Consider the following 12,391-nt stretch of genomic DNA (forward strand, 5'->3'; position numbering starts at 1 on the left):
GCAGAACGTACAGGTAGAGTCCGACTCCTATATGATAGTACAATCATTGACTAACACTTCGTGAGCTCTTTCCCCTTTTTTCTGGTTATCCAAGACTGCAACTCTGTACTCTAAAATCTTAATAATAATAAGTATTCTGTAGGTTTTGCTTGACGAGTATCTAATCTCATAGCTCATACTCTTACTAGAGCAGTAGCTAGTGTTTCAACTAGAGGAGAATGATTTTTATTCTCCTCATTTCCTTTGTAATGTGACAGATTTCTTAGATTAATACAATTCTCCTTCTTTTCAAAAGATAAAGAAACTACATTTCGAGCATCTGTTTCGATATTTATACGTTTTAGATAATAAAAAAAAAATCAAATCAAAGCTCAAATTTTGATTGGGTGTTGGTTGCAAATAGAGTATATCAAAGGTAGGTTGCACCTAGGGTAGCGCAAGAACGAAAGTAACGGATTTCCGAATATTATAATCCAAATAACCAAACAGTAGACTTATTCGCAGCGTCCGAAGAAAAGCCGTCAAAATACCCAAAACCGATGAAAAATACAAGAGAGACGAGATCATAGTAAGAAGTAAAGACGATAAAGGCAAGTTCAAGGAAAGGAAAAGGAAATAAAATGGGGGGAGGAATGGAGGTAAACAAGAACAAGTTCATTGAGGACTGGGGATCTGCTCGAGAGAATCTGGAACATAATTTCCGCTGGACTCGTCGCAACTTTGCTCTCATTGGCCTTTTCGGCATCGCTGTTCCCATCTTGGTCTACAAGGGCATCGTCAAAGAATTCGTAAATTCCTCTCTCTTTGTTTAATCTACTTATACAAATCTTCTATCTTATCGTCTTGCAAATTTAGGTTAACCTAAATAGATCAATGTTTTTAGTTGGGATTCGACCCAATTCACTTTTAATTGTATTACATGTTAATTACTTTCCGAAGCTTTGGTCGTAGTGCATGTGAGTTTTTATGATTTCCTTTACCATGTTTGGGGAGAGGAGTTTTCGAGCTTGATTTGGAGTTTTAAATTAGAATAATGGAGCATTTGTGGGCTTGAATTCTACTATGCATTTTCGCATATTTTGTCGATTTCATGATTTTTAGATTGGTTCAAGGTTCTCAGGGAATTATTCTTAAAACAAAGTTAGATTGAGCAAGGTATGGTAATCGTAAGCATAAAATATGTGAAGTCATACTTTAAATCAAACAGATGATACTAATGTGTTAGGGAAAATTTTTATTGTTCACAGAAGTTCTGTGAGGTGACCCTTAACACCTGCCAATAAATTCATGGAGTATGGATATCATCTTCTTGTATTGGAATTGGATTATTATAATGTCAAATACATGTCTTTTTACCATATCCCCTATAACTTGCCATTTTAGAATATTTGAACTCAAAAAATAGAGGGAAAGGAATGGAGTTCGACAAAGTACATCCCTATTTGTTTGGTAGGAAGGAAAATGTAAGAGGGAATGGGACTTGAAAGGGTTAGTTTCCTATGAAGTCTGTTTGGTAGGAAGGAAAATGTAAGAGGGGATGGGACTTGAAAGGGTTAGTTTCCTATGAACTCTTCTATTTCCACTGCTTATATAAATGAGATAAAATATATTTAATCTATAGGTCCTATTCTTATTCTACCTATCGATTGGAAAGACTTCCATCCTACCCATTGATTCTCATCATCTCATGAGGCAACCTGGCATTTCTTCTTGTCTTTCCCCGGATTTTGGAGCCTCCTTAAGCTCCATCTAGGTTGAACCGTTAGCAGCAGAAATTATTCACATGCTTACCTTGCTTATGCATCAGGATGTAGCATTCTAAAGATGCTTTAAAAAAAAGATCTATCTTCTATATTCATCTTCTCTCTACTTTACCTATAGTACACTCAGATGCCCCCTATCACCTTTTTTCTTTTCTTTTATCTTTATTCCACTAGGATTCATCATGGTATCTCTATTTCATTTTGATTGATAAAAACTTATGTAAGCATATAGGGATATATGTGTTAACATATTGTACACTGTACTGAAAATGGCAGTCTTGTTTGTGATGACCAAAGGTATTCTTGTGAACTCAATTGCTTGGCCTTACTTTTGGGAGATGAAATTTGATCGTATCCTTTAAACTGATTGCAAAAGAAACGTTGGTTTCTGTAATCTTTTGTGAGGCTATAACCATATTCTACTGCCTATTGATATCTGTAGAAGAAAACAAAACCTCATTCTTATTCAACTTCTCATATTTTATTCTTTCTTATTTCAAGCTTCAGAATTGAAGTGCTACACAATGCGGCAGTTCTGATATTTTTGCACCTCACTATGCTTCTCCTCTCATAGGTTTTCACTTGAATGTATAACATATTAATTTTTTCTTCCCTTTCTTATTTCCAGCTAAATAAGTTTAGTGGCAAGTTGGCAACCATAGTTGTGAAAGTCGAAAGGCGAGCCGAGGCGATAAGGGCAAAATATCGCCTCAAGGCGAGGAGATCAAACAAATTAGAAAAACACAAAAAAGTAAAACCATAACTCAAATTGACTAGTTTAACTTCTGAGATCATTTGAATTCGCTGCTTGACCTCTTGCACATACTTCCAACCATAGTTGTGAAAGACGAAAGGTGAGCCGAGGCGATAAGGGTAAAATACCGCCTCGAGGCGAGGCGACCGCCTCTTGCACGTCAGGCGACAAACAAATTAGAAAAACACAAAAAATAAAACCATAATTCAAATTGACTAATTTAACTTCTGAATCATTTGAATTCCTTGCTTGACCTCTTGCGCATACTTCCAACAAGGATTTGTCTCTTTTGATGTATTAGAATTACTAATACTCATGTCCAAAAGCCTGCAAAATTTGGAAAATTACACTTGTAAGCCACTGTTTCATACATTTTCACAAACTTTCATACAGTTTCAAACACTCACACATTTTCACTTCACACACATTCATACATTTTCACAAACTTTCTTACAGTTTCAAGCACTTTCACACATTTTCACTTCACACACATTCATAAACTTGCATAATAGTATCATTAGCATAAAATTTCACACTTTCACTTCACACTTTCACTTCACACACTTTTATAAACTTAACATAAACTTTCATAACTTAGCAATAATAACAGAAATCACAAAATTTGGGCAGCATAACATTTGCATAAGTCATAATAAAGAGTAGAAATTTGGGCAGCATAACAGTAGGATGAAGATGGAGAAAGAAAAATAGAAGAAAGTAGAAGAGTATGAAAAGAAAAATAAAACAAAGGAGAACAGACAAGAGAGAACAGTATAGAAAGAAAAATAAAAGAAAGGAGAACAGACGGTACCTGTAATCGGTGGTGGGTGGTTGCCGGCCTTCTGTCTATCAGGGCTGTTGGGTGGAGAGGAGTTTTCTGTCTCGATTGATCGGTGCTGTGTGTGGCTATTTTGCTTTTTTCTTCTTCTTTCAATTGAAAGTTTCTGATTTTTTAACCTAAAAACCCCTTTTATACTTGTTTCGAATTTTTTTTCAAGAAAAACTGCAACTTACGGCCTGAAGTGGAGAAGGCGACCACCTCTCGCCTCCAACCGCCTCTCGCCTGTGGTGGCCAGGCGGTCGCCTTATGCATAACGCCCGCCTTCCAGTTGAGAAGGCGGGGGAAGGAACGCCTGGGCGGCCTCTCACCTCAGGCGACCCTTTCACAACTATGCTTCCAACCATAGTTGTTAAAGGCGCACTAAGGCGCCAAGGGGTCCTGGAGCCTAGGCTGAAGGCCCAAGGCGAGGCGCGCGCCCTTAGAAACACGAGGCACATAAAATAAAATAAAAATATTTACTCTTTTACTAGTTAAGCATAAAAAAACACTTATGACCACACAAACAAAACAAAACCACATAAAAACATAATACTAAATCATAAATGCAAAAAACACCAAATTAACTTCATACTTCACAAAGACAAGTATACTTAACTTCTTAACCTAAAGTACCTAACTATAAAGCTGTTATTAAAAAAAAAAACTGTAAAAAAAAATCCTAAGTAAAACTGCCAGGCTCCAAGCGCACAAGGCAAGAGCCTTTTTTACAGTGCCTCAATTTTAAGGTTCAAGGCTCAAGACCTTGAGCCTTGCTCGAGGGACGCCTTTAACAACTATGCTTCCCAAAAGGATCCGTTCTTGTTGTCACTTTCCATGTATTAGAATCATAGTTGTTAAATCAAGATACGACTCGTGACTCGTGAATCGAATCGTAAGATACGGATCAATTTTAAAATATTATAAAAAAATAAAATATTAACCATAAATATGAGTCTAAAAATGAAATTTTAATATCCAAATAGAAATTATATCAAGTTATCATCTAAATATTTAAATTAAAATTCAAATTTAATTCAATCCTAATAAAATTCAAATTCAAATTTATTCCTTTTATCTTTTATGTTTAACGTACAGTACAGAAAAATTTCATAACTTCTACTGGCATAGAAGGGCCTGCCTGTAGGATTTCTTCTCACCATCAATGACTATGAGTCATCACTTAATAAGCATACAACATTAATATCATTTATTCCACTAAATGGATGTTTCAAAATCCATTTTCCTTTCCTTTCCTAACTTATGTGAAACAACTGTACATTCATATATTATTTCATAACCACTGAAGTGAAGAGCCTCATCTGTAGATTTTGTCAATTTAAAAGCCAGAAAAAAGAATTATTCTAAATTTTTGAACTGACTGTATGTCAATGTTGCTTGGTTAACTTTAAATTAGAAAGTAGTAAATTATAAAACTAAGGGATATAATGGTCAATTGCCAAGAAAAAAGAAATCTAAACAGTCTCTTCTTCCTCGCGAATTCATTTTCTTCAAAGACATAACCATGGCTGGAAGGCTCCAGCCATGGCAGATCCTAGTGAAGCTCCCTTCTATGGGGCTTTCCGGTCCGGCGGAGCCAGAGGGTCGGCCGACCCTCCCCGCCCCCTCTGGATCCGCCCCTGTCTGAAGTTAAATTTTTTTTTCAAGCAGTGCCATGACTCGACCGACTCGGCCGATACGGCCGAGTCACCAACGATTCAGCCGAGTCCTGGCCGCATAGTTATTAAAGGCGCGCCTATGGCGCATGGCGCTGGCCTTAGCGCCATGACACCCCCATGGCGTGGCGCAATCGTTGTGGAGCGCGCCTGGTGCGCCATTTTGCGCCAAGGGCAGTTGCCAAAGGCACACTAAGGTGCGCCTTGGTGAGTGAGGGGCAGTTTTATGGGTTTTTGTGATAGCCAAGTGTTTTGAAGGGTCCAAAATGAGAAAAAAAGAATATTAAAAAGGAAGAGAGAGATTATACATTTGAATTAATTAGAAGAGGCAACCACAAAATCTTATTATAAGAGGAAGAAATTTAGTAGAACAAAACACAGAAAGCGAATTCAAACAGAAACACAGCCAAGGGAATTCAAATTCAAAGTGATTAATTTGGAGAGTTTTGGAGTAGAACTTAGGATTTAGTATTCAACTTTAGTTTTCTAACATGGGGTTTATTTTGCATTTTAAAACTTAGTTACGCTTAATATTGTCATGATTTAGTATTCATTGCATTTTTATATTAGTTTTATAGTCTTATAATTTTCGTTTTTGGAAGTGCGCCTTGTCTCGCTATGCTGCCCGCCATCGCCGGGCACCATGCGACCCCTAGCGCCTTTAATAACTATGCATGGCCGATTCAGGAAGATTTCGAGTCAGACCATAGAGTCGACTCAAAATCCTCCTGGATCGTATCGACTCGTACGAGTCGACTCACGACTCGTACGAGTCGACTCACGACTCGTACGAGTCTAATAATTATGTTTAGAATTACTAATACTCATGTCCAAAAGCCTGCAAAATTTGGAAAATTAGACTTGTAAGCCACTGTTTCATACATTTTCAGAAACTTTCATACAGTTTCAAACACTTTCACACATTTTCACTTCACACACATTCATAAATTTGTATAACAGTAGCATTAGCATAAACTTTCACACACTTTCATAAACTTCACATAAACTTTCATAACTTAGTATGTTATGATAGTTGGTTTTATATATTATTTAGGGATTTTTATTATTTAAGAGTCTTTATTGTTTAGGAGTCTTTTATTAATTAGGCAGATTTACTTGTTTTTATTATTATTTAGGAATATCCTTAGTATTTATCAGTTAGAATCCTATTTTGGTAGAATCCTATTTGGGGAAGGATACCTTGTGTGACCAGGAATCATTGTACCTCTATAAAAGGGGATTTTTCATTGAATAAACTTATGCAGAATTTTAAATAAAAAAATATCAGGAAGAGCTGGTGATCTCTTAAATAAAAAAATCCACCAATGATCGTTAAGAAAATAGGTCCTTCAAAGAAGGGTAAAAATACCAACAAAGGAACCACATCTGATTTCATTGTGGGAAGACCCGTGACGAGATCCTATTCGCGGACTCATAACATAGTAATAATAACAGAAATCACAAAATTTGGGCAGCATAACATTTGCATAAGTCATAATAAAGAGTAGAAATTTTGGCAGCATAACAGTAGGATGAAGATGAAGAAAAGAAGAATAGAAGAAAGTAGAAGAGTATAGAAAGAAAAATAAAACAAAGGAGAAGAGTATAGAAAGAAAAATAAAAGAAAGGAAAACAGAAAGTACCTGTAATCGGTGGTGGGTGGTTGCCGGCCTTCTGTCGATCCGTGTTGTTGGGTGCAGAGGAGTTTTCTGTCTCGATCCATTGGTGCTGTTGTGGCTATTATGCTTCTTCTTTCAATCGAACATTTCTGATTCTTAACCTAAAAATCCCTTTTATATTTGTTTCTATTTTTTTTTAAAGAAAATCTGTAACTTACCTCATGGAGTGCAGAAGGCGACAGCCTCTTGCCTGCGGCGGCCAGGCGGTCGCCTTCTGCATAACAGCCGCCTTCCAGTGCAGAAGGCATGGGAAGGAACTACTGGGTCGCCTCTCGCCTCAGGCGATCACCTTTAACAACTATGTTGGCAACTATATAAAATAATTAAAATAACAAACATACCTTTCCTAGTATGAACACTTGATTCACAATTCTAGCAGTTTTAAAGGAGTTACGTTGGTATGAAAGAGAAATTTGAGATCAATGTGTAGGTATTATATTAGGTTTTGTGTAGGTATTATATTAGGTTTAGTTCAAATCTGGAGACCAATTCATCAAAGTTATAATGGCACGTGGTCTGGAATAAAACTATTTGGTGGATTACATTGCTTTTCATAATATTTGGAAACAATGTGTGCATCCCTAAGGATTCATTTTCCAAAATCCTGAGTCATGTATGGAGGTTCCTGGTTGAAGAAGTATTTGACACCTTCAGCTTGTTTGTTTTTTTTATTATAATATAAGGTTAGCCACTCAAAGAAAAAAAAATACAAGGTTAGAAAATCAACAGATCTAACATTTGCGAGAAACTACATGCAAAGTGGAAAGCAAAATAGATTATTCTAAGGTTCGAGCTCATAACTAAAGTTTATAGGTGGGTTTATCTTCCACTGTCAAAGGTGAGCTGGTCCCTCTGTAATTGTTTAAGACCTATATTACATAAGTTAGAAACCAAAAGACTTTTGCTTGAGATGACTGGATTGGATTAATGCAAGTAAAATTGCATACACCATTTGATTGAATAATTGGCTAAAAAGGCTTTGGTGGAACTTAAATAAGCAGTCTTTTAGCATCTGAAGATAAATTGTCGAGTTTTGATTTCTATGGCTAGAGAGAGTTGCTGCTTCCTAGAACATATGGTTTTACCTTTTTGGCAGTACCTAGAGATGTATAAACTTGGGTGTGATTGATTATTGTACTGCAGTTGAAAAGGGATTGATTATGTGTTCAACTTATCAATTATGTTGATATTTTGGTTATATGAACTGACAGAACATGCAAGATGAGGATGCAGGCAGACCATACAGAAAGTTCCTTTGAGTTTCTTCATTCAATTGCTGAATAAAATGCACCTGCACTATAACTGATCTGATGTTCCATAAGAACCTTTTTTTTTCTCACTTAATCTGGGAATTGCTTGCAATGAGTTCTCCTGTATTTCACAATGTATCAGTTTGCTGAGAATGCTCAATGAATGGATGTATGACTATTGCTTATAAGGCTAGGCATGCAATATCAAATGCGTAGAAATTGTACAATAAATTTGACACGTCCTACCAAATATAGCTTAAAAAATTGCTCAGTCAATTATTATGTGTTTATGTTAAGTTTGCTTGTAGGATCATCATTTGACCCTCTTATGCTTTCTTTCTCAGGATGGCCGCATTTGCATTTGCATTTGCATTTGCATTTGCATTTGCTATCCAAAAAAAAAAAAAAGAAAAAAATCATTAGACCCCCTCATGGAATTGATGTGATATATAGACACACACACACAACTTGAAAATTGTGCTTTAAATCTATACCTAAATCTGAAAAAAAAAATTGAGATTTCAATTATTTTTTTAATGTTTTTTTTTTTTGTTGGTATCTAAATTAAGTTTAATGATATTTTTCTTGGCAAAGTGGTTACTCAATGTGTTGAGTTCAGTTTTTGAAGACCAAGATAGTTTACTCTTTCTATTTCAAACAAAATATTTATAATTATAATATGAATTTTTTTTATCAATTGTTTTTTTATTAAAATGATTTGTTTGAATGACATCTTTAGAACTATATTATAAACTGTGAACTTTGAAATCAAGTAGAATTTCTTCAAAACTGTTAGTGCAGGCTAGGGTCCAATCTACTTGTACAGAAATGCATTCCTGTCCAAGCGGAAGTTAAAAGATGAAATCAAGACTGAATCATCCCCATCCTTTCATTCATATATTCCGAATGAGAATGTGGTTTCTAGTTAGTATCCCTGTCCAAGCGGGAGTTAAAAGACGAAATCAAGACCGAATCATCCCCATCCTCTTATTCATATATATTCCGAATGAGAATGTGATTTCTAGTTAGAGCATCTCTAATGGGAGGTTGTAACTTGGAGGTGCCACATGAGATAATTTACACCCAAAAGTTACAACTCATTAAAGAGCATTTGTTACTTCAAAAATTTTGAAACTAAAAAAAATATAAAAATAAAAGAATAAGGTTTGATTTATAAATTTAGACACTAAAAAATCTTCTTTATGCTTTATAGGTGGGCCCTTAGAGAGAGAAAGTTTGTAACCAAACTTAGTAACAAACTACATTTATTAACAACCTCTCTAATGCTTGGTTACAACCAATTGGTAGAAAGTAACAACCAATTTGGTTGCACTAGAGATGCTCTTAGTGTAATACTTGAGCTTAAAATTTTGAAAAATAAACAAAGACACGCTTGGAAGTAATCAAAAGGCTTGGGTTTCAAAGTTCACATTTTACAATCATCGCCATCTTCTCATTCTCCTTATTAGAGCCGGTCTTGAAATTTCGAGTGCTTTGTACAAAATTTTAAAAAAGTTCTCTATTAATAAAATGAAAAATACAATATTTTAGAATTTAATTAGTTCGTTTTGCAATTTTTTGAAGTAAGATCACTATATAAGCTATTATAATTAATATCTTCAAGCAAACCATGTTCAATAGATAATAAAGTTGTCCTATTTAATTTTTTTTGTGACATGGTTGATTGTAAATATGATTTAAATAACTTTAATTTTGTAGATGCAAGAGTAATTGATATAGTCAACCTTATAAACAACAAATATATTTGGAAAACCATCAAATTATCTCAAATAACTCAATATCTCAATAACATTTTTTTTTCTCTTTTGGTAAAATAGTTCGTAAATTTTTTAACTCTTTCTTCAACTTAAAATAAATCTTGAATTTTGATATCACAAAAATCTTTATATTTTAAAATAAGTTCAAGAATATCACATGGTATTTTCAAATTAGATTCATTCATTGAATTTAACTTTTTATAAGAAAAAAGAAATCCAAAATTCTTTTCATATGTAGTGAATTGATCAAATATTTTTTCTAATGAACCAATTGCTTGATCTACTAGATAATGAAAATAATTTATTATAAAAGATTTTTTCTGGTGATTGTCTCTCTTCTCAAAAAGCATTTTCGTCAAAATATTTTTTTACGAATTATACATTTTTCTTGACCTGAGGTCACGGGTTCGAGTCTTAGGAGCGGCCTCTTGCCAATTAATTTGGCAAGGGAAGGCTTGCCCCCAATACACCCTTGTGGTGGGACCCCTCCCCGGACCCTCGCTCAGCGGGGACGCGTAATGCGACCGGGCCGCCCTTTTTTTTTTTTATACATTTTTCTTGAAAAATATGATCAATTTCCATTTCAAGAGCAATTTTTTTATAACAATTTTATGATATCAGTAAATTCAGTTTCCTATATTTCTTAAAAGAACTCACTCAATCCTTTCACATCATCAATCACAACATCAATAAGCATATCATTAGATTGTAAATGTTTATTAATTAAGTAAATTCAAATTTTTTAACAGAAAGAATTAAAGCATTAGCCCAACACCGAATATCATTATCATTGTCAGTTTTAGCTAATTCAAGCAAAAGTTTCTTTTATTTCAATAAGTTGAAATCTAATCGCTTTAACAACTTTAACATAACTTTCCTATCTTGTAACTGGTAGTGGTTTAACATTAACTTTTACATTTTTTTGTTTCCATCGTTTTGTTGAATTTGAAAACAAATTATAAATTCCATATATATCCCCAACAATTTTTAGTTTTGCACAAGAGTTTTCCATGTCACAAAGCATTAAATTTAGATTATGACATCCACATGGAGTATAAAAATCCCTAAAATCTATATCAGGCATTTTTTAACACCTTGATATTTAATGTGAGCATAAGATACTTTGACGGGGGATCTCAGCACATGAGATCGATGCTTGGTAAGATGTGCCATTAAACATCGTATATTTGAAATGTACAAAGTCGCCACATGATCTACTAGATCGAAAAAATCAGCGTAGTAGATAGAGCACTCAATTACTAAATGGATCTTTGAAGCTTGCGCATACCTTTGTAGAACTCTAAGGATGGGAAAAACCTTCAAGTTGTGTCATGTACACTTCTTTAAGAAAGTTTCCATTAAGAAATGTTGTTTTGACATCCATTTGTTATGTTTCATAATCATAGTATGCAACAATAGCAATAAGAATCTTAAGAGACTTTAGCATAACTACAAGTGAAAATGTATCATCATAGTCAATACCATGAGAAAACTTTTGCAACTAACCATGCTTTAAAGGTATACACATTTCCATCCATGTTGGTTTTCTATTGGAAAATCGTGAGTACATATTTGTGGTCTCGATAATGTAAGCAAAGTATCTAATAAAGGAAAAAACACTGGTTGAGTTCTGAAGTGCATACGATCAATGGAAACACTAGAGTTATTGAAAAATAGAGCCTCAAAAGGTCTGGCATGCCTAAAAACCCAAAAGTTGTAAGCTCGTAGAAACATAGAGTCATAAAATCATTTCGTTGAGTTTGTCATGAGATATGGACAAAAAACAAACCGTAACTTCACCCTCGAAAACAATCTTTCGGGGGGAGGACAATCGTCGATTGGCCGAGGCTAATTATTGGTTATCGGCCAACTTGTCCTAGCCGTGGCCAACTTGCTTGCTTTCGTCGGCCAAGGGGGAAGTGTGCATATAAAAGGAATCCTTCCCAAGAAGAGAGGTTAGCTCATTTTTTGGACTCAAGGGAGTTCTACTTAGGTTTTTAGTGAGAGAAAGTGAGGATAAGTGAGAGGAAGAAAAAGGAAAGAGTTAAAGAGAGAAACTTTGAGATATTATAGAGAGAGAAAGTCAAAAAAATCCAGCTAAAAGCATTTCAAGTCTATATGAGGCGTCAGACGTTATAGATCCACTATATCTGCAGGAGATCTAAGGCACTCGATAGGACTCCCTATGCAAAATCCATAATAGGTACTAGAGGCACGCTCAAGGGTAATGTACTGAGTGGCATTGAATTCCTTACTCTTACTTATTTATATACTTGTGTAGCTTTTGAGATATATCTTATTGTTTTTATCCTATTGGTTTTGAAATAAAATGCTTTAGTAAAAATGTTTTCGAATAAAGCTTTGATAAAGATTTTTTATTTTTTTTCAATTAAACTTTTGAAAAATGTTTTAATAAATTTTCCAACTTGTCTTTAGTAGATTGTTTTTAATCACATCATTGAACCATTTTCAATAAAAGATCACAAATCATTTTGAATTATGTTTTGAATTTTTTTCGTCAAAGGTTCTAAAGCCGTTTAAATAAAACTCTTGTTAAAAGAGTAATTTATATCTTAGAAAATCTCATAAGTACATTTGCATATTGTATTGGCATATAGAATGCATATGACTTTAAAATGATGTAGACATTATAAAAAAACCACTTACATATGTT

At 34.4% G+C, this 12,391-nt stretch overlaps 1 protein-coding gene across 1 annotated transcript; it reads left to right on the forward strand.

Annotated features, from left to right (window-relative positions):
• Nucleotides 1–495: 495 nt before the first annotated feature.
• On the forward strand, nt 496–8,215 carry LOC136222733 (uncharacterized). Its single transcript, XM_066010465.1, has 2 exons — nt 496–788; nt 7,901–8,215. Exons 1-2 carry the CDS (start codon nt 621–623, stop codon nt 7,946–7,948), a joined length of 216 nt encoding a protein of 71 aa, XP_065866537.1. The 5' UTR covers nt 496–620; the 3' UTR covers nt 7,949–8,215.
• The last annotated feature ends 4,176 nt before the right edge of the window (nt 8,216–12,391 follow it).

Source organism: Euphorbia lathyris, chromosome 3 (assembly GCF_963576675.1).
Source record: "Euphorbia lathyris chromosome 3, ddEupLath1.1, whole genome shotgun sequence".
NCBI classification, from domain to species: domain Eukaryota; kingdom Viridiplantae; phylum Streptophyta; class Magnoliopsida; order Malpighiales; family Euphorbiaceae; genus Euphorbia; species Euphorbia lathyris.